Raw genomic sequence first — 25,850 nt, 5'->3', positions numbered from 1 at the left:
TGACTCAAAGGGGCATGTGTCTCGATTCTTAGACCACCAATCACGCATTTCCATGCATGATAGCCCAAGGAATCAAGTATGCAACTTTCATGTCAAATGAAATGCAAACCAATCAAACAAATTAAGGCCCAATTCCTATCATCAAGTCAAGGAACAAGGCATGCATGCAAGATGCAACGCAACCTAAGCATGCAAGCTAAGGATGCAACATGACATGGCAACAAGCTTATGCAAGCATACAAGCAAACATGGGACCATGCAAATGGATGTAAAAATGGACTTATACAAGACTTGGGCAGCTCTAATAAGGCCCAAAACAGTAGCCAAAATGCCCAAAAATGGAGGTTAAACACACATGCACACATACACATGTTATGGTCCAAACCTCAAGCATTAAGCAGGCAACATTCAAGCACACTCGCAAAGGGATTTCACGGACAATTAGCATGCAACATGAGCTCTAAAATCATGCTAAAACATGGTGCCAAACCAAGCAATAAATCAAGCCAAGTATGCAACAAATGGCCTAAGTGCTCAAAACAAACCAATGGAGTATTGAACTACACTTAGCAAGACCAAACATGGCATGAACTCATTGACCAAAAACAGAGTTTTGGGACATTAATACAAGGCCTAAGAATCACTTAGATGGCATCCAAATGACTCAAAAACAAAGGCATTCATAATCACCAAAACATGGAGCATTGCTACACAAGCTTATGAGGCATTAAAGATGCATCCAAGGTAAACATATAGGCATGCAAATAGGACTGAAATGACATGGTGGATGGTCCCAAATCACCCAATCAATGCAAAGATGCCATGCTATACATGCACATACTTAAGGCCAACAAGCCAAAATGCAAAGAGGCTATATGATGCATGCCAAAATCAACCCAAACACCTATGGGCAGACCTAAAACATGTCAAGATAAGCACAAAATCTTCACAAATGTAAGCCTAAAACATGCTAGAAACAAAGGCACACGACCTAAGACATGTTAAGGAATCACAAGGCATTACATGGCAACTATGCTAAGCATGCATGGAGTACCAAAACCAATTTAAAATCATGTTATATTATGGAAAAATAAGCATGAAAAACAATCTATACATGCTCAACACACACTCAAACATGATGCTCCCTTTAGAGGCCAAAACATGCCCTTTTCAAGGACAACAAGGAGAGGGGGTGGCGCTCTCCCTTTAGAGACTTCAAGGCACCATCTCCACCACTGAAATCCCTCAAGATTTCCGTGGTGAAGAGGCCCAAACACCAAAGTCCCGAAACTAGCACAAAATAGCACAAAATGAGGCCTTTCAAGGCCTAAGAGGGGTCAAACACCCTCAAATCACAAAACACCCTTAATAAACAATCAAGAGGGTCTAAAAACAGAACTTTTTTTGTATTATACACCAAGCTCAAAAATGAATTTAAGACAGGTAGAAATAAGGTGCAAAAATGGGGAATAAAGGGGTGAGATTCTTACCCTTGAAGCCTTCTTCAACAATGATGCTCCAATGGCCTTCCTTGGCTTGAATCCAACACCAAAGTACTAAAATCAGTCCCTTAGAACCTCAATAGCTAGACAAAGGTGAAACACTAGGTGTTTATGTGCAATAGTAAGACACAAAACACCTAGAGCACAAAAGAGAGGGAAAGAGAGATAGGATGTGTATCTAACCCTAACCCTAAAACCAGAGCTTAACAATGGTTGTTTAAGCTCTCAAAATATCTCAAGTGTCCAACCTTTCAAGCCAAGAGACAAGGCTCTCTCTTATAGAGGTTTATTGTCTTGTAAAGCTTACAAGACAAGCTTCCAAGAGAGAGATCCCTCCATACACATGTATGGAGGGGAGCCAAAAGCAAGACAGCTGTCTTAAAATATCTGCAAAAGCAGATGCACAGTAGTCGGCCGGCCAAAAATGCCATTTTGGCAAAAAAGAGTGCCGACCGGCACTAAATAGTGCTGACCGGCAACAAATAGTGCCGGCCGGCAATATACATTGCTGGTGGCAGCAAAAACCAGCCGGTGGCCTCTAGCCACTGCCGGTGGTGGGTGGGGATGGTCTACAAGCCCTACCCTGCCTCTCAAAGGCAAGATGTCAGTGTTTGGTGCAAAACCTGACACTAAACGGTCGGGTTCGGAGATCCTGAGGCAAGGCGCGTAGCCGAGACCTCCGGGAACTCCAAACGAACACAAACATGGATAATCACCGAGTGTTCAAACGGTGACGTCCAAGTCTTGAGGACGGTCAAAAATGGGGTGTCTACAGTTGCCCCTCTTTGACAGAACTCGAAAGTCATAACAATGACGGGAGTGAATGTCAAAGCCCAGAGACGACCCATTTTTGACAAGGCCGAAGACTCAGACAAACATGCAAGACAATCAAGGTATGCGCCTGAAGGCAGGGGCAAAATGCAAGACAATGCACAGAGCCGGACATAACTTATGATCATGCAAAGAAAGCTGTAACGAAGCATACATGCGACAGTTTTAAGCTAGCATACACCAAACTACACTACAATGCAGAAAGGATGTAAGAGAATTATGCAATTCTCAATACGTCTCACTCGGGAGATACAATACCTGTGCGGCTCGTCTGGTTGCACCAGCTTCAAATGAACCGTACATACAATATCGTGCCTGAAAAGAAAACAAACTTAACAGGTACAATATCGTTAGCAACATGCATAGTAGTATACTCGAAATACGTGACAGCGCAAAGCAAGTGGGGAGCATAACAATGCTGTGGAAATACAAACATGTAAGTGGAGCATGCAGTCTACGCCGGTAACGAAATTGATCATAAACATGCGGTCTACGCAGGTAATGAAATCAACAAATTATGCGGTCTACGCAAGCAATACATGCGGTCTACGCAAGCAATGAAATTAATATGGGGTCTACCCAAACGAAACATGCGGTCTACGCAGGTAATGATATAATGCAGTCTACGCAATCAAAACATGCGGTCTACGCAGGTAATGAAAATAGTAATGCGGTCTACGCAATCAAAACATGCGGTCTACGCAGGTAATGAAATTGAACAATTACGCAGTCTACGCAAGCAATACATGCGGTCTACGCAGGTAAAGAAATTGAATGATAAATATGCGGTCTACGCAAGGAAAGAAATTGAACAATTATGCGGTCTACGCAAGCAATACATGCGGTCTACGCAGGTAAAGAAATTGAACAATAAATATGCGGTCTACGCAAGCAAAGAAATTGAACAATTATGCGGTCTACGCAAGCAATACATGCGGTCTACGCAGGTAAAGAAATTGAACAATAAATATGCGGTCTACGCAAGGAAAGAAATTGAACAATTATGCGGTCTACGCAAGCAATACGTGCGGTCTACGCAGGTAAAGAAATTGAACAATAAATATGCGGTCTACGCAAGGAAAGAAATTGAACAATTATGCGGTCTACGCAAGGAAATACATGCGGTCTACGCAGGGAAAGAAATTGAACAAACATGCGATCTACACAGGCAATACATGCGGTCTACGCAGGTAAAGAAATTGAACAATAAATATGCGGTCTACGCAAGGAAAGAAATTGAACAATAAATATGCGGTCTACGCAGGTAATGTAATTAACATGCGGTCTACGCAAGTAAAGAAATGATTACAAACATGCGGTCTACGCAAGGTAATGTAATTAACATGCGGTCTAAGCAAGTAAAGAAATGATTACAAACATGCGGTCTACGCAGGTAATGTAATTAACATGCGGTCTACGCAAGTAAAGAAATGATTACAAACATGCGGTCTACGCAGTTAATGTAATTAACATGCGGTCTATGCACGTAAAGAAATGATTACAAACATGCGGTCTACGCAGGTAATGTAATGAGATGCGCAAAACCGCGCAACGGAATGCAATGCACAAAACAGCGTGACGGTTTGAAATGCACAAAACAGTGCGATGATTCGAATTGCACAAAACAGTGCGACGGTTTGAAATGCACAAAACAGTGCGTCGGTCTGAAATGCACAAAACAGTGCGACGATTCGAAATGCACAAAACAGTGCGACGGTTTGAAATGCACAAAACAGTGCGACGGTTTGAAATGCACAAAACAGTGCGACGGTTCGAATTGCATAAAACAGTGCGACGGTTTGAAATGCACAAAACAGTGCGCCAGTTTGAAATGCACAAAACAGTGCGCCCGTTTGAAATGCACAAAACAGTGCGACGATTTGAAATGCACAAAACAGTGTGGTGATTCGAATTGCACAAAACAGTGAGCCGGTTTGAAATGCACAAAACAGTGCGGTGATTCGAATTGCACAAAACAGTGCACCGGTTTGAAATGCACAAAACAGTGCGATTGATATGCGATACACATGGGGCAACTTTTGGATCTTGTAAAAGTCAAAAGGATACGAAAAGGATACACCTTGTATGAATTGGAATGCCACGCACGGAAGCTGCAGTCCGAGGTCAAAACGGAGGCCGGTTGAGCATCGGAGATGCTCTTTCTTGCACTTTCTTGAGCTATGAAGACCAAAAACTTCTCATATGGCCTAAACAAGGTTGTGGAACACCACCGGCCGGAAGGGGAGGCCACCGGCTGTCCACCGGCTGAAAAATAAATCCATCGGCACAAAATACTGCCGGCCGGCACAAAATATTGCCGACCGGCAAAAAGTTGCTGAGTCGGGGTAGTTTTGACAATTCACCACGGGTGTTATAAAATAGGGTTCCCAAACCCTAATCCTCACTTCCTTCACCACCGAAAACCTTCACCCTCTCTCTCTAGAGTGTTTTTCCTTCCCCGTTTCTCCGTTTCTTCGCGTTCTACGCCCGTTTCGTCGTCGGATTAGCGATTTTCTTTGCGTTTCGGACATTTTCAACCGATCACATTTTTGTTTCAGTGCCTCGTTTGGCGTTCCTGCCTTTTCGGGGTTTGTTCCCCTCGTTTTCCTCTTCATTCCCGTGCCTTTTCACATTCTGGCCTTCCCGGCCATTTTCGACCTTCTCGGGAGTTGACTTTCCGGTTGACTCTTCGTATTCCGGCTCGGTTTTCTTTTCTCCAGCCATTTTCTCCTCATTTTCAATATGGCGGACGACATTCCACGTGGCGGGACTCCCCCAGACCACGAGATGGATCCCGGGGTCGAGCTCCTACCGTTGAGCGAGCGCCCGTTCGACCCGGCGACCTACCGACCGGCGATCCATATTCTGCCCCCCGACGGCCTGCGTCAGTTCCGGAGCTTCGAGAGGCACGTGGCGCCTGAGCTACTACTGTGCGAGCCTACCTCCCACCTTTCCTTCAGCGTTTCCGAGGTAACTTTCTTTCTTCTGCTTTACTTTCCGCAATGTAGGATACAAAACTGTCATAGTTAGCTGTACTCTTTAACTGCTTGAATCTGATATACCGTAGACTGTAGTTGACTGTAAACATACATACAACTGACATCTGCTCGAGACTGACACGTGCACACACACTGCACTAGCCCTGAATCACTCAAACACACTGCACTCATTGTATTTCACTGCATACACACTGGCACCCAGTATTTGTCTGAATCTGTTAAATTTGCACACATGCTATATCTATTCTGAAACACCCAAACATGCTGACACATCACACGTTGTAGTTCACTGTAAACACACCGGCACCCGGTATTTGTCTGAATCTGTCAAACTTGCACACATGCTTTATCTGCTCGGAACCACCCAAATACGCTGACACATCACACGTATTTCACTGTAAGCACACCGGCACCCGGTATTTGTCTGAATCTGTCAAACTTGCACGTATGCTACATCTGCTTTTTCAAAGCTTCATTTTTGAATGTTGTCTTGCAATTGTTATTTTCTGTTTACAGGAGGGTTCCCATACCATTCGCGGGTATGGGAACACTGGCGCTCGGGAGTGGTACGATGAGCTCCCTGACGCGGTCCGACGCATAGTGGACCGGACGGGCTTTGGCGCTTTCTGCCGAGGACTCTCCAGGCTTTCCACCTGCAGACCTCTCCTTGCCGCTCTGGCGGAGAGATGGTGGGACACCACCGATTCGTTTCACTTTTCCGCTGCAGGGGACATGACGATGACCCCTTACGATTTCTCGATGCTCACTGGCATCGGGGTAGGGAGTGATCCGATCCCATTCGATATCGACATGGATGAGTGGATCGCCGCTCAGGTCCATCTACTGGGGGAGGCCCCACCTCTTGCTCGTCCAGGCTTCGTGCGGTACTCCTGGTTCGAGGTACAGTTTAGGGTCCAGCCCGTGTTGGAGGAGGAGGCGCAGATGACTCAGGAAGACGTGGAGAGGTACGCCCGCGGCTTCCTGATATTCTTATTCGGGACGACCATCTTCGCCGACAGGGCGAACACCGTGCCTCTCTGTTTTCTCAGCGCACTGGTGGACGTCCGGGACATTTTGCATTATGACTGGGGTGGCGCCGCTTTGGCCACTCTCTACGGGTACATGAGCTCGGCTTCGCGCGGCAGCGGCCAGTTGCTCGGGGGCTACTGGCGGGCTTGGGAGGTACATTCCTTCTCCTCTTTTCATTTCTGTCCGATATTTTCTGTACTCTGTACACTGCACACACGGTAGACTGCTCTATACTTGCTGTATACTGTACACACGGCACACACATACACTGCACAACACACGGCTCTGCCATTTCTGCTTTATTCTGTATTCTGTTTTATCCGATAGTTATACTGACATCTGTTTTGCAGTTGTGGGTTTACGCCTACTTTCCTAGGCTTGCCCCCGTACCAGTCACAGAGACTCCCCTGGTTGTCCCCTTCTCACGGCGCTTTGACGGGAGATGCACCCGGCGGCCGCGAGAGACTTTCGGCTTTTTCCGCCGATACTTCGACACCATTACCCCGACCGAGGTATGTTTACTTGCAGTTCATTTAAGCTTCGCTTTATCACTGTATATTTCAATAACAGTAGATAACAAACTGTCTGTCACTTTCAGATCACTTGGCGGCCGTGGGCTCCGTTGCCAGCTGTGACTCGAGATCGGTTTGCCGGTGCCGATGAGACCTCACGTTTCTGGATCTTGCTAGAGGGCCCGATCTGTTGGGCTTGGTACCTGGGTGAGCGTTTCCTACGCCAGACCCTGGGGTTGCCTGAGCAGATAGTCCCGGTTCACCCTCCTGCGGATATGAGGGAGACCGAGAGGCTCACCAGCGAGCAGATGGACGACTACACCATTGGCTGGAAGGAGGCCGGCTTCAGAGACACCGGAGACTATCGGGAGTACGTGCAGACGTACCTGATACGACCTTTGAGTGGCGGCCGTCGAGCAGAAGGGGCCAGGACTGTGGCATCGACGGCTGGGGCCGGAGCGGGAGTTGGAGTAGGGGTTGCGAGGAGGGCCCGAGTCCGTGGCAGGGGCGGAGCTCAGGGAGGACGGGGGACTGGCTGGGCCGCCCTGCCCGCTGTACTGACTTTCCAGGGGCAGGGTGGGGCGACCTATCAGATCCCCTTCGCGCCTCCGCCAGCTGATCACGAGTTCGTCGGTGTCCCCGACTTACCTCCGGTATGTATTACTGCACTTTGTATAGTCATGTCATTTCAGTTTATTTGATATTCCACAGAATATTAATGCATCTAATACTTTTGCAGGCTTCTTCTGAGTACACCCGTCAGTCGTTGGCGATGAATGCCTCGATGATGGGGATGCTTCAGCGGACATTTGACCTCCTAGCCCTCTACAGTATACCGGTATGTTCTTCTGACACTGGCCTCAACCATCCATACACCATCACATAATCTGATGCACGGCACAACACCTGATACACTGATCTCACAGTATCTGATACACTGCATACACTACATTTTGCATCGTACTCTGCGATGATAAACTGCTCACGGCATTCTCATACTGTACTCATATACTGCATTCTGCACGGATAGACTGCTCACGGCATTCTCATACTGTACTCATACACTGCATTCTGCATTGATAGACTGCTCACGGCATTCATACACTGTACTCTGCATTGCATTCTGCACTGATAAACTGTCTACAGTATACTGATGCATTTCCCTTTTATGTACTTTTTCAGCCTCCTTTCCAGGTTCCCATGGAAGGAGGTGCTCCAGCTGGACCTTCCGTCCCTGCCCGGGGGATAGATGAGGAGGGCCGAGTATTTCCCCGCTCCAAGGCGGGGCGCACTTATGTCGGGAGTAGCTCACGAGCTCCAGTCCCGGATGATGATGATGATGACGAGGAGTCAGAGGCGGAGGCAGAGGCGGAGTCCGAGTCATCGGAGGAGGAGTCCGGAGGCAGTTATAGCTCGGGCTCTGACGACGATGCTGATGATGCTCCTGGACCCTCGTCCAAGAAGAGGACCAGGACAGGCTGATGGCCCTTGGAATGCTCGACACAGATGCGGATTTTTGTTGTTTTTCTTCTTTCTTGTACTTTTCCTTTTTTTTCTTTGGTAGTTAGATTACCTTGTACTGCCGCAGGCAGATTTTGTTTTCTTCGAAACTTTGTACCTAAAAAAGATTATGAAATGAACAGATTTTTGCTTAAAAAGTGTTACATTTACATATCTCATGCATTGCATCGCATTCCATCATGTTACACCTCAATGTAAATGAAATTGATTGGTTATCTGAAAATTGAACACTTGCACTGTAATAATCAGATAATTAAACAGCCAACAGCAAAATAACCCAAGCAACCCACTGCCTGATTTCGGATACACAGCCCTTGCTCTACTGGGGATTAATCTGTATACAGCCCTTAGCACAGCATTCGGTTCATCCTGCATACAGCAAATTCTGAACAAACGGCCCAATCTGACAAGACGGCCTTCAAAGGTGAAATCGGCTAGGGTTGAAACATGTTCGGATGCCCCAAATTTTCCCTTCCTTTCTTTTGCTTCGCCCAAATGTAGAGAATGGCACAGCATTCTGAGCATAAACGATTCTTGAATTTTAAATAAGGATTTTTCAAACCGGGGTATCGAGCCTACAACCGAACACAACGGGAAGGACTCGAACAAAAGGGTGCACGACCTAAACACAACGAGACACGCTCGGAAAAGGCCTAAAACAAAGGTTGAGGTAAACAAAACCAAAGACACGACATACAGACGCGCTGACGAAGACGGGGGACCTCAGATCACGAGGAGCCAGTTTCTCTAGGCATTGTTTCCCACCCTTTCTGATTTGTGATTCTCACATCACTCGGCTCTCGAGCTCGGATTTTCTCTCAAAACCCCTTTTTCTCACTTTTCTCTCAACTTACACCTCTCTATTCTTCATTCTCTCATTTTTCATCCCTCCCCAGGGTGGTTAATGGATAAATAGAAAGGTGTGGGTTCATGCTCAACACCGTTAGCTCACAGCTATTTCTTCTGGCGGGTAGAGCGCTCTTCTGGCAAGTATGTTGATGATGGGGGAAACAGAGCGCCTGACTCAACTGTGCCCCTAATTCATCATTTTAACCATTTTTTGTTTTGGTTTTCTACTAAAACAGTTTTGATCAAAATGGGAGTCGGATTAACGTACTTGTTCGATTTTTGATTTAAAAAAATCATGCGAGTCAGGCTGTAAGCACTGAAAATTTTCCTTTTGGGTCTAAGACAATGGTCCAGTTTTGGAAAGTGGAACAATTTTCGAGAAAATAGTCAACCTCAGTGAAAATTTTCAAAAACTATTTTTCAAACAGTCAATGCTCAACGGGCATGGAACTTACTCTTCGAGACGCGCAACATTGGATCGGAGGCAATGGAAAATTGCCCCTGGTTTAAAGGGAGGGGGAGGCAATGGAAAGTTGCCCCTGGTTTGAATGGCGTCTCACGCCGGCTCGCGGCAACGGAAAGTTGCCCCTTGTTTGGGATGGTGCCGTAGCAGTCTGTAAACAGTCTTCATTGGCGGTGGTCGAGCTCTTGGACACGGCGATGACGAAGACGGTCACAACAAATATATGGACACAGTCGCCTTGGAAGGTGTTGGCAACTGGGTCTTGGGATGAAATCGAAACCATTACATGGACTGAGACGCTATGAAAGCGTTGGGGGCTGGACTTCATGATGAAGTTGCCTACGTATCCCAAACATGGGAATCAAGCCTCACGTAGTTCCGGTTAAGGTACACTCGGGTATTTTAACCTTCACTTTTCAGGCTCTAATTTTTGCCAAGGTGCCCGACGCGGGTTTTCGACCTTGCGAGCTTCTTTTCATTTTCTTTTTAATCTTTTTCATTTCTTTTTTTTTCTCTTCTTTTTTCATTTTTTCTTTTTTCATTTCTTTCTTTTCTTCTTTTTTTTTTGTATTTTTGCTTCTTTTTCTTATATTTTTCTCTTGCTCTAACTTTTGCCTGGGTCGCCCTTCCGGGTTTTCGGCCCAGCGAGCCTCTCAAAGGGTAAAAGTGTAACAAGTCCATGCCAAAAGGTTTTTTGAATTGAAGCCTCTCTGTGTCTAGGAGAACGGCTGTTGCACTAATTTGCAGAAGAATCCATCATGGCTGCTCCACGAGCTTCTTCCGGCGAGATCTACTCCTTCCGATTCGGCTTTGGTACCTCTTACTCGAGGGCTGTTTCGAAACTGGCCATACAGACCTTTCATGGCGTTTGTCCGTTGAACTTTCTGAACGGATTCAAGGTTTGAAACGGATGGGTTGAATTTTGAGGCTGAGAGCGATCCTAGGCTGCGTAATCTCAAGAGCGGTTCCACACAGGTCTTCACAGGGCCGTGTAAAATATTTGTTTTTGAAAATTTTTAAGAAAGCGACGAATCGCTCGTGCCGAAGATAGTGTGGAACCGATCTGGATCAAGCCAGGATCCTCCTCAGTACTCACGCCGACAAGCATGATTTCACTCATTAAAAGGCTTAGCACGCCTCTCTTTCTCTCAAAATGATCAAATTTTGCAAAACCCGAGGAATTCCTTCCTCTTCATTTTTATCACCGCAGCGTTCAAAAGGTTTGTTTTTTTTTGAAAAACTTAGGTTAATGCAATGAGTTTGGCGCGCAGGAGAGCAGGTGAGATGTACTGTCAGCCCAATCAAATTCTCTGGCACTTATGCTAAAAGCAAGCATGAAAGTGAGATAGCAACAACTGTTCCATTCGGATTTGTTGGTGTAACTGGCCCCTTGGCAGAAACAGACTCAAAACAAAAACAGATAATTACAAGACAAAACGGTGTTCGAGGCAACAACCCCCAGAATCACCTGGTATTATATACAAAGGGGACTGACTCGATACAACAAGATAGACCCTTAAGCAAAAAGACTGACTCAAGACAAAGAGACAGACTCAAAACAAAAGACTGACTCGACACCTAAGTCAGGATTTACAAAACTTGGTTTCACCGATGCTCAAAAATGCGTGCCAGACGTTACATCCAAAATATACCAAATGTCGCCCGCAGGCGGTTCACTTTACATACTCGCAGTATCTGAGCCCTCGAAATCCAACAACTGGGTGGTAACGGACTTGGCTGAGGTGGGTGGGAGGATAACCTTGTTGTCGATCAAATCTTGCACTTCATGACGAAGGCGGAAACAACCATCGGTACTATGGCCGGACTGTTGGTGATACGCGCAGTACAAGGTAGCATCATGCGTGGCGGGAAGATTCTTCGGGAGTGGCCGAGGCTCCAAAGGTTTAAGATGCCCATTCTTTGCCAATATTAGTAATGCCCTAGACAAAGGCATGTAGAGGTCGTGAAAGACCCTGCGCCCTCGGGGCAGGTACTTTGAAGTTTGAGGATTCTTGCCAGATGCGCTAGCGAAAGGGTCGGCTGGCACTGCCTTGGCTTTTTGACCCTTTCCCGGTGCAGGGTTGGGAACGACAGGAATTGTCTGGGCATGACGGGGCCCATCCCGATTTTCTGCCTGGCTTGAACTACCTTTGATTGGAGTGGGGAAAGCATCATCCACAGCTTTGGTCACGATCGCAGATGTTTGTTGCCTGTTCATCCCTCTGACTTTCAGAGCCTCGACTGCCCACAGCAGTTGTTCGATAGGATCGGCATCTGCCTTCATTTTGTCTTTTCTTCCGGCCTCAGCCTGGTCAAGGGTTTGGGTTGCTACATCAGAGCGAAGCCCGGTTGTTGCTGACATGTCGTGGCTGTAGCCGGAAGCCACCTCTGGCTGGCTGAGCTCTATCACAATCCGCCCCAGTAGCGGGGGCTCCTGTGGTATGAAATTCCCGGCATATGGCGCCGCTGGCGGTGAAGCCGACATTCCATAGGCCAGATCGGCCACGGACCTCTGGAGGTCACCTATCATCCCCATTAATTCAAAGGTGGTGGGCTCACGAGCCTGGTATAACTGGGGAGCCTAGACCGGGTGCACAACGGGCGACCTGGGTGGATGTGACATATTGATGCTGGCCTCACTCTGCGGAGCGGTCCCCTGATCCAATGCAGTTGTCATAACCACGATCTCTTCTGTATTCTGTGCCGCCATAAATCCTGCCTCAGCAAGGGGAGACACTGGCTATTCTGTATCAACTCTCCGACTCTCTGAACTGAAAGGAGAAGCAAACAGCATTTCAACCCCAAACGGATCAAAACACAGGTGTAGCCAAACAACTGTACCCTACTGCTGATCACTGTTCCCAGAAATCACTGTTCCCGAGAACTGAACCCTGATACCCATGGATAACTGATTCTCATAACTGATACGGATACTGGTGTCCTCAGGCTTGATACTCAAACTTGCAAACTGACATGTACTTTCCCTGTAGAAATACATTCTAAAAGCACATAGCAAGTAAAGAGAGCTCAATCACCCCTATGTTGGGGTAGGGTTTCCCTGTCCTATTTTGTCAGGAGCTAGGGTTTCACTACGCACACAGCGGTTTCAAACAACCTAACATCGGGTAAGCAACCTGTCCTAACTTGGAATGGTCACTATAGATCCGAATATGCACTAGGTCGAATGGTCGAAAAGGGTGCCTCGGTAAAAACCGGGATTTGTGTTCCCATACTGTCAGAGCCCATAGCCGGTCAGCCTTATGGTCACGCCTTGACAAGACAAGCCTCCGGCAAACCGTTCAGGAATGGCAGATGGCAAACACTGTGTTCCTAGGCGCACCAATGCACATGCAATGCAAAGAGACACATAAATGAAATCAAAACAGGATATCACGAGTTCGAGTCAAGCTCTCTAAAATCCCCAGCAGAGTCGCCAGAAACTGTAGACGCGCCCGCGGAGGGGGGGGCCTTATGCTACTACAGTTCGGACTCGCGATTTTGTTGTCGCGGTTCTTAATCTGAACCAAAGAGTCCAAATCTGGCAAATCGTTTTGAGAAACAGATTTTTGAAAAAGTAGTGCCAAACATGGACTGCTTTGCCAGATACAGAGTCGCTACCTAAATATTTTTAAAATGGGAAAATTTAGGAAACCCTGACTCGGTGCCGAAGGCCACATGTCCGTCATCACTGGAGTTGTCTCGGCTCGGGAGCTTGGGTACGATCGGGGAAGGTCAGCTATGAGCACCCCCTTTTTCCCGGTCCGAAGACCGGCCTCTACAAACCATGATATCCGATTTTGAAAACATTACGTGTTCTTATTCCATTTATTAGCCTAGAATTACTATGTTATGCGCACAGCAAACAAGTATAGACTAGATTGCCTAATTTGGAAATAAGCATTGCATATCCATTTGTTTTGGAAAATGTTTTGGATTTGCTACTCGCAAGTAGGCTAAAATGCGGATTTCAACGAGTTTTTCCAACTCAAACAATCCAACCTTCACCCACAGGCATCAAAACAGTTTATCACATAAGCATCTAGCCACATGGTAAACATGCTGTCATGGCAACACTCACACACATGCAGGATGCTAAAGCATAAATACTTACATCGTACTCCGTGCCAAAACAGTAAACTAGTTAGCAAACATGCATGTTCTAGTTCATGTTAAAAATGGCTAATGCATCACATGCAAAAATGCAATCTAGGCAGGCTCGGCTAACCCTAAACATGGCATGTGAAATGCGATCAACTACCACATATTCAATTTGTGAATTGAAGTACAGATGCAGTTAGCGTGATGTATCGAGCCTAATGTATGTAATACAAATGTGTGGATGCACGCATGCATAGCATAAGGTATGCTAATTTTAAAGATGCCCTAATCTACCATCATAAGCAGGTAAATAAAAGGGAAGAAAAAAGTGGGGATTGGAAGACATACACACCACCCACACACACTTATTACAGATTTGCCCTCACTCGGAGGGACCGAATAAATATTACAAATTAATTAACTACGCAAGCTAATTAATATTACAAATTGCCTAATTAATTAACAAATTTAATTAAACTAAGAAAAGCAGTAAAACCGCCTCGGGAAATGCACCGCCATGCATAGGCTGCCTCTGTTTTCCTCCATTCACTCCTCTAGAGGCTGCCAAAACCTCAGGACTGCTTCCTTGGATGCTGGGAGACATCACCGGCTGCATGGAATTGCCACCGGCAATGGGATGTGGCCACCGGCACAAAGTTAAGCTGTCGGCAGAGAAATTATTGCCGGTCGGCACTTTACACTGCCGGTCGGCAGAGTGTTCCTGCAGAATCTGCAAATGACAGCAACAGAGGGCAAGACAAAGCATGGCAGCACAATTCAAGGCATATATGCACCATTCATGTCCCTTATCATGTTTGTGACTCAAAGGGGCATGTGTCTCGATTCTCAGACCACCAATCACGCATTTCCATGCATGATAGCCCAAGGAATCAAGTATGCAACTTTCATATCAAATGAAATGCAAACCAATCAAACAAATTAAGGCCCAATTCCTATCATCAAGTCAAGGAACAAGGCATGCATGCAAGATGCAATGCAACCTAAGCATGCAAGCTAAGGATGCAACATGACATGGCAACAAGCTTATGCAAGCATACAAGCAAACATGGGACCATGCAAATGGATGTAAAAATGGACTTATACAAGACTTGGGCAGCTCTAATAAGGCCCAAAACAGTAGCCAAAATGCCCAAAAATGGAGGTTAAACACACATGCACACATACACATGTTATGGTCCAAACCTCAAGCATTAAGCAGGCAACATTCAAGCACACTCGCAAAGGGATTTCACGGACAATTAGCATGCAACATGAGCTCTAAAATCATGCTAAAACATGGTGCCAAACCAAGCAATAAATCAAGCCAAGTATGCAACAAATGGCCTAAGTGCTCAAAACAAACCAATGGAGTATTGAACTACACTTAGCAAGACCAAACATGGCATGAACTCATTGACCAAAAACAGAGTTTTGGGACATTAATACAAGGCCTACGAATCACTTAGATGGCATCCAAATGACTCAAAAACAAAGGCATGCATAATCACCAAAACATGGAGCATTGCTACACAAGCTTATGAGGCATTAAAGATGCATCCAAGGTAAACATATAGGCATGCAAATAGGACTGAAATGACATGGTGAATGGTCCCAAATCACCCAATCAATGCAAAGATGCCATGCTATACATGCACATACTTAAGGCCAACAAGCCAAAATGCAAAGAGGCTATATGATGCATGCCAAAATCAACCCAAACACCTATGGACAGACCTAAAACATGTCAAGATAAGCACAAAATCTTCACAAATGTAAGCCTAAAACATGCTAGAAACAAAGGCACACGACCTAAGACATGTTAAGGAATCACAAGGCATTACATGGAAACTATGCTAAGCATGCATGGAGTACCAAAACCAATTTAAAATCATGTTATATTATGGAAAAATAAGCATGAAAAACAGTCTATACATGCTCAACACACACTCAAACATGATGCTCCCTTTAGAGGCCAAAACATACCCTTTTCAAGGACAACAAGGAGAGGGGGTGGCCCTCTCCCTTTAGAGACTTCAAGGCACCATCTCCACCACTGAAATCCCTCAAGATTTCAGTGGTGAAGAGGCCCAAAAACCAAAGTCCCGAAACTAGCACAAAATAGCACAAAATGAGGCCTTTCAAGGCCTAAGAGGGGTCAAACACCCTCAAATCACAAAACACCCTTAATAAACAATCAAGAGGGTCTAAAAACAGAACTTTTTTGTATTATACACCAAGCTCAAAAATGAATTTAAGACAGGTAGAAATAAGGTGCAAAAATGGGGAATAAAGGGGTGAGATTTTTACCCTTGAAGCCTTCTTCAACAATGATGCTCCAATGGCCTTTCTTGGCTTGAATCCAACACCAAAGTACTAAAATCAGTCCCTTAGAACCTCAATAGCTAGACAAAGGTGAAACACTAGGTGTTTATGTGCAATAGTAAGACACAAAACACCTAGAGCACAAAAGAGAGGGAAAGAGAGATAGGATGTGTATCTAACCCTAACCCTAAAACCAGAGCTTAACAATGGCTGTCTAAGCTCTCAAAATATCTCAAGTGTCCAACCTTTCAAACCAAGAGACAAGGCTCTCTCTTATAGAGGCTTATTGTCTTGTAAAGCTTACAAGACAAGCTTCCAAGAGAGAGATCCCTCCATACACGTATATGGAGGGGAGCCAAAAGCAAGACAGCTGTCTTAAAATATCTGCAAAAGCAGATGCACAGTAGTCGGCCGGCCAAAAATGCCATTTTGGCAAAAAAGAGTGCCGACCGGCACTAAATAGTGCTGACCGGCAACAAATAGTGCCGGCCGGCAATATACATTGCCGGTGGCAGCAAAAACCAGCCGGTGGCCTCTAGCCACTGCCGGTGGTGGGTGAGGATGGTCTACAAGCCCTACCCTGCCTCTCAAAGGCAAGATGTCAATGTTTGGTGCAAAACCAGACACTAAACGGTCGGGTTCGGAGATCCTAAGGCAAGGCGCGTAGCCGAGACCTCCGGGAACTCCAAACGAACACAAACATGGATAATCACCGAGTGTTCAAACGGTGACGTCCAAGTCTTGAGGATGGTCAAAAATGGGGTGTCTACAACTGCGAGGAGTTGCAAGCTCCTAAGCAAAATGTCATTATATTTTAAATAACATTAGGTTAATCAACAGAAAATAAGTTGTATAACGATTTTGCCCTTCAAATAAAGCAACTATGTTTTCAATTGTCTTTATTTGGAACGAGATTCAAAATTCAGGATCAAATGTGTCATAATTGAAAGGTTGGGGAGAAAAGTGACACAAATTCCAAACTATAAGAATTTTCAATGTAATTCGCCCTTATTTTTAATATTGTTCAATGTGTTTAGATTTATAAAGCTCGTTTAATTAAAAATTATACGAATCGATATAAGAAATCAATTTCTTTTCTTTAGCAATTTTTTTTTAAATTTTATTTTATTTTTAATGATGAAACACCAATAAATTTCAAATAGTGATTTTATGAACTGTTTGATCCCTTTTTTTTTTTTTCTTTTTTTTTTATAGACCCAAATGTCATATTCTAATGTGAATCACATAAAGGGACAAGTATAAACGCGTGTGTTATGTCTTGAGGGACAAATGTGAGTTTTCTCATAATATTAAAATTACTAAACGTAACGCTAAAAAAAAAATCCTTAGCGTACTTTTTCCAAACATAACACTCTAATGTAAGACTTTAATGTAACATATTAAAAAAAAAAATTGGTATACTTTTCTCCAACGTAACACTCCAATCAATAGAATACACAAAAACTCCTTAGTGTTTTTTCCAAACGTAACACTCCAATATAATATACTAAAAAACTCCTTAGTGTATTTTTTTCAAACATAACACTCCAATGTAACATACTAAAAAACTTTTTAGTGTACTTTTCCCAAACGTAATAATGTAACATTTAAAAAAAAATTCTTAGTGTATTGTTTTTTAAACGTAACAATCTAATCAACGCAACACATAAAAACTCTTTAATGTACTTTTCTCAAACGTAACACTCCAATATAACATATTAAATTTTTTTTTTATTGTATCTTTCTCAAATGTAACAACATAACATTTCAAAAAAACTCATTAGTGTATTTTTTTTAAACATAACACTCCAATCAATGTAACACACAAAAATTCTTTAGTATATTTTTCCCAAACGTAACACTCCAATGTAACACACTGAAAAAAATTTAGTATTTCTGTCTCAAATATAACAAGGCAACATTTCAAAAAAACTCCTAGTGTATGTTTTCCATATGTAACACTCTAATCAATGTAACACATAAAAAGGGGCTGGGCTTCCCTCCAGTCGGTGATCCGATTGGAGGGTACTGTTGGACTCGTGGAGGTCCACCACGGGCCCTGTTTTGATAATTCAAACTGTTCAATATGTAGAACTCATTGGGTACTATATACTTGTAAAATATCACGTTGATCTGATATCGATAGCTATCTTATCAGATCAGATTTCTGTCAACTGTTTATTTTTTTACCGTCAATTTTTTTTTTATACAAAATTGATTTGATCACGTAGTTATCGATATCCGATTAACGTGATTTTTTACAAGCATATAGTATTTAACAAGTTCTACATATTGAACAGTTCAAATTATCGAAACAGGACCCGTGACGAGCCCCCACGGGTCCAGCAGTACCCTCCAGTCGAACATCGACTGGAGGGAAGCCAGCTCCACATAAAAAGTCCTTAATATACTTTTTTTCAAACATGGCACTCTAATGTAACACTCCAATGTAATACGAAAAAATCACAGTAACCGAAATGTAGATTTTTACACTCGACAAACAACACTTCAGTCACCAATCCTCCCAAAAAGAATTTTCTATACATCACTTTTTCATTCATATCTCAAAAATGAATCAGAAAATTAGAAACATAAATCACAAAACGACATTCACTTAAATTCAAATGACGCCAAATTAAATAAATACAATTTTTTAGAACAAAAAGAACTAATTAGTTTATAAAAAAATTCTTAAGACTAAATGGATCAACATTCTCCCATATGAGATTTATAAATAAAATTTTTTATTTTCAAATTCAGTTTACACCAATTAAATAGATTATGTTCTTAGATTAATTTTTTGAGGAGCATTATATGAAAATTTTTGAAGCACAACTCTGGTACAAAATAAGATTTCTCAAGCTAAAAAGTTGTTTTTATTATTTATTTTTTTATTTTAAATTTTTGGAGAGAGAGTGGGAGGGGTGTTTACTAGAATCTTTGAGTGTCAGACACCCACAAATCTGAGAGTGTAGATCCTCTCCTTGCAAGAGTTTACGTGCGTGCGTCCTTGCAACGGCTGAGATCAGCCGTTGCACATCCAACGGCTGAGATTAAAAAAAATTAAATTTTTTTTTTTGAAATTTCACTCAAAATCCCGCCCGTTGCTAGTTATATCACTCAGCTATATTTCACTCAGCCTCGCACGAAGCCGTCCTCCTCCACCGAACTGACCCTCCCCGGCGAGCAGTCCCCTAGACGGCACCGGCGACGACCAGTCCCCCAGACGGCATCGGCTGAGCGAAGAAATTTGTTCCCCAGGTTTGTATTTGAAACTCCTGCACTATGAATTGGTTCTGATAAAAATTAGAGCTTTCACTGTCACAAAAATTAGGCTTCCACTGTGCATATTGTTGTTGATAATTTTAGTATTGGTTCTGATCTATTGTTGTTGACTGGTTGTGAAATCCGAAATGTGAAATTTAGGGCTTTCAAAATCAGTATTGGTTCTGATATATTGTTGTGAAATCCCTAATGGGAAATCCGTAAATATGAAATCCCAAATTTCAAACTTTTTCGTAAATGATGGCAAATGGTCAGAAGAACATTACTGATTTAATTCATCCCATTCCCCCCTAATGTGAAATCCCTAAATATGAAATCCCAAATTTCAAAATTTTTCGTAAATGATGGAAAATGGTCAGAAGAACATTACTGATTTAATTTATCCCATTCCTCCTAAGAAATAACAGAATTGGAAACATATATTATTAAGGATTTGCTTTAAATTTTTCATATTTTGTTTGATGATAATTGTATTTTGGTGTCTGTGAATCTATGTTTAATGGGTTTGTGTTTTTTGCATCTATTTTTGGTGTAAAGAAACAGTTGTATTTTTACCTTTGGATCACCTCATTAGAGATAAACATGTAGTTCTCGAATTTGTTCTTGTTTGTATCTATTATAATTGTTTATGATTATGTTATTGTTCTTGCCATTGTTGAGTTTCGGTTTTGAGATTTATGAGTCCAAGTCCAAAATTTGGCAAATCCTCTACAGGGATCCACAGCTATAAGTAAGCAAAGAATGTTGCTTCAATAGCTCCTAATAAATGTCTAGCTTGATACATTTAACATATCTTCATACACCCAGCAAAGTCACTTCAATTAGGGTCCAAGGTTCAGTTGATCAGTGATCCAGGCATTTTCAAATAAATAAGTCCCTCCCTCCCATGATCACCCATAGCAGCAACCTGTTAAAAAAGGATCAAAGGAAGAACTATTATATGATCTTAACTAACAAAGGCTGGAGCATTGTTAGTGAACAATTACTGCGTAACGTTGCATGCAAATTTTGTTGTCTTTATGTTGCATAATTGGTGAAAATAAATGACATCAAATACAGAAGGAAATAAAACTATGGTTTGGAGAAAGTATATGTAATTTCATTGAGTTTGTTCTCTTATTTTAAAAACATGGTTTGGAGACAAGCATGTTTGGCAGGCTGGCATCAGTCCTGGGCTTTATCTGCGTGGTAGACCAATCTCATGATGGGCTCAACGCTGAGAATTTTACTAAAGGTTTGAGATGGCCTAAGAATACAAAATATTCACACAATCCCTCCTGAAACAGAATTTTACTATGACTTCTAATAAAGTCACTTGCAGGAAATGAACAATAGCTGGCCCTAAGTAAATGGAACAAGGCTTTTTGAGTTAGTTGGCTTTTTCAATTTTTGTCTTCATAACGCTTGTTTGGTAAAACTTATGAACACTTTTTTTAGGCTTGATTTTTTGAAATGTGTGTTGTGGGTTGTTATACTTTGGCAATGTGTGTTGTTTTGTTTGGATAAATTTTGAACCCTTTTTTCTCTAGCTCAAAATAACTCAAAAACATTTTGAAAAATGGTAGACTTTGAAAAATGGTAGATTTTGAATGCAGATTTTGAGTTGATGCTCAAAATAACTCAATATGTGTGTGTTGTTTTGTTATACTTTGTATGCAGATTTTAAAAAATGGCTTCTTCTTCTAACATTAGCGACATTAGATTACAACCGAGGCTGTGCAATTGTGGAAGAACCGCTGCCTTACGTATTGTAAAAACCAATGAAAATAGAAATGAAGGGCGTATGTTCTTTGTTAGCCCATCAAGATATGTAAGTTTGTAATTCTAACTATTTTCTTCGTTGAGTAGTCACATTGATATTTGTCTTGTTCGACTAACTTATTCTCATGCATTGCAGAGTAAAACTCCCACTCCCCATTGCAATTACTTCAAGTTCGTGGATGAAGATGATGAAGCCGTTACGTCCAGAATTCGTTCGAACTGTACAGCGTGTGATGGTATAACAGTACAAGACTTTGACGATGTACGGACGAGGCTTCATTACATGGAAACGAACTATGCTCGAAAGCTTGAAAAGATGGAAAGGAATATCAAAGCGATGGTGTACTTCATTGTATTTGCTACCATTTTCTACTTGATTATGTAACTTGGTAGTTTGTAGCATATTCGGTTATATATGTACATGAACTTGTTATGTAATATCTATTATCTATTTCCCTGAACTTGTGGCCTCAACTTTGGAATGAATGATGGAATGACTTTTGGAATGAATTTTGGAATGAAGTTGGCACATTTTCGAATGAATGAATCAATTTTGGAATGAATGAATGAATAAATTATCTATTATCTGCTAAATGGAGTATGACACATTTTGGAATGAATGAATGAATAAATGAATGATGGAATTTTGGAATGAATGAATGCATGGAATTTTGGAATGAATGAATGAATGGAATTTTGAGTATGGCAGCATCAGATCATGTTGAATGAATTCTGAGTATAGTAGCAGGAGATCCACCATATCTGTTATCTGTGATATATATGTTGAATGAATGATGGAATGAAGCTGTAGCAGACATTGGAGTGATATTGTGATATTGCTATCTGTTATCTATGATATTGCTATCTGTGATATTGATATTGTGATGGAATGAAGCTGTAGCAGATCCAACATTTCTATGTGTTACCAAGCCTTGTTCATTGCTATGTGATATTGTGTTGAACTATAGCAGATTCAGACCACACCACACCAGACTAGCAGATGCAGACCATACCAGAACCAGACCAGACCAGACCAGACCAGACTAGGCCAGAACCAGCAGATTCAGAGCAGACCAGACCAAACCAATGCAGACCAGACCAGACCAGCAGATGCAACACATATTACGGCACATTACAAGATTTTACAAGCCATTAACATACATACAGGTACATACATCAAGGCATTACAAAAAACACAGTCATTCTCATTAAACACAAAGCATTGCTTGAGAAGCCATTTGCAAAAAAAACAGTCATTCTCATTAAACACAATCAGAATTTCGACACACATACAGCAGTAGTTTCAACACGCATGTTTAACACAATTTCAACAGACATTGGAGTGGAGTTTGAACAGCAATTTCAACATCACTTTCCAGCCAGCAAGGCATTTGAACACACATAAAGGCCATTACTTCACTTCTCAGCAACATCAGAATTTGTGCAGCAATCCAGCATGAGTTTGCTTCACAATTTGAGATGGTATCACTTCACTTTGCATGCCATTTGCATCTTCAGTTTGCTTGTCTTTGTGCTTGTCCATAGCCTGAAATGGACAAACACAGAATTTAATTGAAAAAAAAAAACTACAAACAAAAACTACTTCAAATTTAATTTTCAGCAACTCAAAATCCAGAATTTTAAGCAATTACAAATTCAAAAGACATCAAGGACAAACCTAACTCCACATTAGACTGTTTGATTCTTGAGAATATCGAAACCCAATGTCATATCCATATGAACCTTGAAGTAGTGACTGGAATGTTGGTTCAGCAGGATACCGTTGAGGCATTGAATTTGGCAAAGAATTATGCACTACATACATGTCCTGCAAATTGGCAAAGAACAATGCCATATATTAGGCTTCGTAATTATGGGTTGAGTCACATATTATATCCATCAAAAAAATACATACATTGTACTAACACTTACATGATGTGTGGGATTCATCAATGAGGGAGGAATAGAATTACCACCCATGGGCAAAGATGGAGGAAAAGGATGAAGGGGAGGAAGAGGTTGAAGATGAGGAACATGTTGACGAACATAGATATCTCCTCCAACAGATAATGAAGAAGGTGCAACTGTTGGACTTGCAACTGATTGTGACGAAGCCAAGCTGTTAGCACGGGATTTTTTTTTGGAGTTCGCTACCAACGCGGCTTCGAATCCACCTTTCACCCTCCTTTTGCCCTTACTAGTTGCCATCTTTTTCTTCAATCCTTTTGGTTGCACAACATGATTCACATCTTCGCAATCCACTTCAATGCTTTCGGTGTCATGATCATTACTTACTTCATTTCCAACACCAAAAAGAGCACCTAACTTGCCTTCAACATTTGCACCTAATGTAGCAAGGTGTGCAATACAAAAATCATAAGTTTCTTCAGTTTTAGCAGCTCTACTTGCTAGTGCTCTAAATGCGGTCATCAATGTCTTACATCGCGAGGCTTGTTGGAATTTCACATCCACTTCAATGTCATTCCCTTTAATGTCCATCACAGTTTCGGCTCTTGCTTGTTTGGTCCACCTCTTTAGAATGTATTGTGGAGGAACCTCTTTCATCTTCAATATGTCTCTAATAACCTTCAATGAGTGGCAACACAAGATTCCTTCCCTTTCAAACTTTGTACAATTACAACCCAATGATCCATCCCTCTCCATCTTCACTTTCCTTGCATGTTTGTTACCAACATCAACAACTGTGTAAATGGTACCAGCCTCGCCATATTCAATTGCTTCTATGTTCGATTCAATGGATCGAAAGTACTCATTTTGAAATTCCTCAAAAATCCTTTTTGTGTAGACATTACCCATTTGAATTAACATTCTTATGGTCACTTTCACCTTTGGCAACCTTTGGCACAAAGCATATCCTGCTTCTAACTCCATGTATCGCTTCTCGTAAAGTACCCTTTCAAAATGCATAAAGAATTCATTCAAGTTAAAATCAGAACGAATGTAATCCTTCAAAAAAGCATTAAAAGATTCACTGAGTTGTGTAGTACTCATTCCCACAGCCCATGTTGATCTAACGTAAGGCCAACCCCATTTTTTTTTCACCGCAAAAGTCAATTTCAACCAATGATTTTCATGCGCATCATATTTATCAAGCATTGCCGCCCACTCTAACTTTCATTGATTTGCATCTTCAATGTCAAAGAAGAATTTATTTAGTACACCCTTCACCCCCTTATCTTGGAACAAACAGTTAACATGTTTTAATGTATTTTGCATCAAATGCCAAGTACACAATCGGTGAGTTATGTCAGGCATAACAATGGGTATGGCTTTAGCCATTGCAGCATCTTGATCAGTGAACAAAGTTTTTGGTGCCTTTCCTGACATAGCCTCTAGAAAATTTTGAAACAACCATACAAACGATTCGGCGGTCTCATCATACAACAATGCTGCACCAAATATAACTGTTTCCCTGTGATGGTTGAATCCCACAAAAGACACAAAGGGTCTATGTTCTTTGTTTAACTTGTAAGTAGTATCAAAAGTGACAACATCACCAAATTGGGCATAATCCATGATCATTTGGGCATTGGCCCAAAACATATTCGTTATTTGCTCTTCATTATCTAATTGGAAAACATAAAAGAAGGAAAGATTCTGCAAAGATTTTTCTTTAAAGTATTACAACACATTGCCTACTTTCCCATATGCTAAACTTTGTTGTCTTTTGGTTTTCAAATAATTTTTAGAATCTAATTTTGTAAACCCAAGACATTGCCTTCGACCAGCTTCCCTACCCATGAGTTCGAAAGACTGGCCTAAACGAAGACCAGATTGTGCCGCCAAATCTAACTGAATTGCTTGGGTAGTTGATATCTTTCTTTGTGACGGCAACATGTGGGCACACTCGGGTGATATAAGATCATGGTTATGTTTTTCTTTGAAATCTGTCACAACATATTTCCCAGTACCGTCATCTAATTTGACATAAAGTCGAGCCTCACAACCGGTCCTAGTTCCGGCTCTAGGATTTTTTGACAATGGGTCTCGTTTGTCACCCTTCCGAAATCCCTCCTTGTTGTAAACCAAAAGTCTACAAATAAGTTGGTTAGTGACCTTGTTCTTCCTACAAAAATCCCTTCTTATGCTAAACCCCATTCTTCCTCCATATGTATTATAAAAATCATACACACATTGTTCAGAATCAAATGTCATTTCCTGTTTTGGCTTTCAAGCACAATCATTCTCAGGTTCCATATCCATATGAAAATGCAACTGAAAACCCATATAAATAAAATCTTAGCTACATAAATAAAAAATTCATCACATTCCAGTAAAACCTTATCTGTTCACATGACTGATTAAATAAATTATGTTACAAAAATCATTTGGCAAACCTCTGATTAAATACTAAAACTGATTAAATAGAGTGAAACTGATTACATAGAGTGAAACTGATTAAATAGAGTAATCTTCAAAATCTGTGTTAGACCAATGAAATCAATTCAACATATTTACTTTTAATTTGAAGATTTTGTCACAAAAATTATTATAAAATCAATTTCAGTAATCATGTGGGGGTGGTTTTAAAAAGTTTTTTTAAAAAAAATATCAACAAAATTTTGATTACATACATAATTAAAAACCCTATTGATTAAATAAAATTTTGATTAAATACTCTATTTCATTAACATATATGTTGAATTAAAAGTAAAAT

At 41.9% G+C, this 25,850-nt stretch overlaps 1 protein-coding gene and 1 long non-coding RNA gene across 2 annotated transcripts; one reads left to right on the top strand and one right to left on the bottom strand.

Moving 5' to 3' along the window:
* Positions 1 to 19,239: 19,239 nt before the first annotated feature.
* LOC114260858 (uncharacterized) lies at positions 19,240 to 21,694 on the top strand. The gene is made up of 3 exons (XR_003628748.2): positions 19,240 to 19,387; positions 21,071 to 21,221; positions 21,309 to 21,694. It is a non-coding gene; the product is annotated as an uncharacterized LOC114260858 (long non-coding RNA).
* A 2,613-nt stretch (positions 21,695 to 24,307) lies between these two features.
* On the bottom strand, positions 24,308 to 25,291 carry LOC145822190 (protein FAR1-RELATED SEQUENCE 5-like). The gene is made up of 2 exons (XM_082918791.1): positions 24,907 to 25,291; positions 24,308 to 24,759 (listed from the first exon to the last, which is right to left on the bottom strand). The coding sequence occupies exons 1-2, from the start codon at positions 25,289 to 25,291 to the stop codon at positions 24,308 to 24,310; spliced, it is 837 nt and encodes a 278-aa protein (XP_082774917.1).
* Between the last annotated feature and the right edge of the window lie 559 nt (positions 25,292 to 25,850).

This window comes from Camellia sinensis, chromosome 3 (assembly GCF_055761805.1).
Source record: "Camellia sinensis isolate YWXY chromosome 3, ASM5576180v1, whole genome shotgun sequence".
Lineage (NCBI taxonomy): Eukaryota > Viridiplantae > Streptophyta > Magnoliopsida > Ericales > Theaceae > Camellia > Camellia sinensis.
This window is presented reverse-complemented; position numbering and strand designations above follow the sequence as displayed.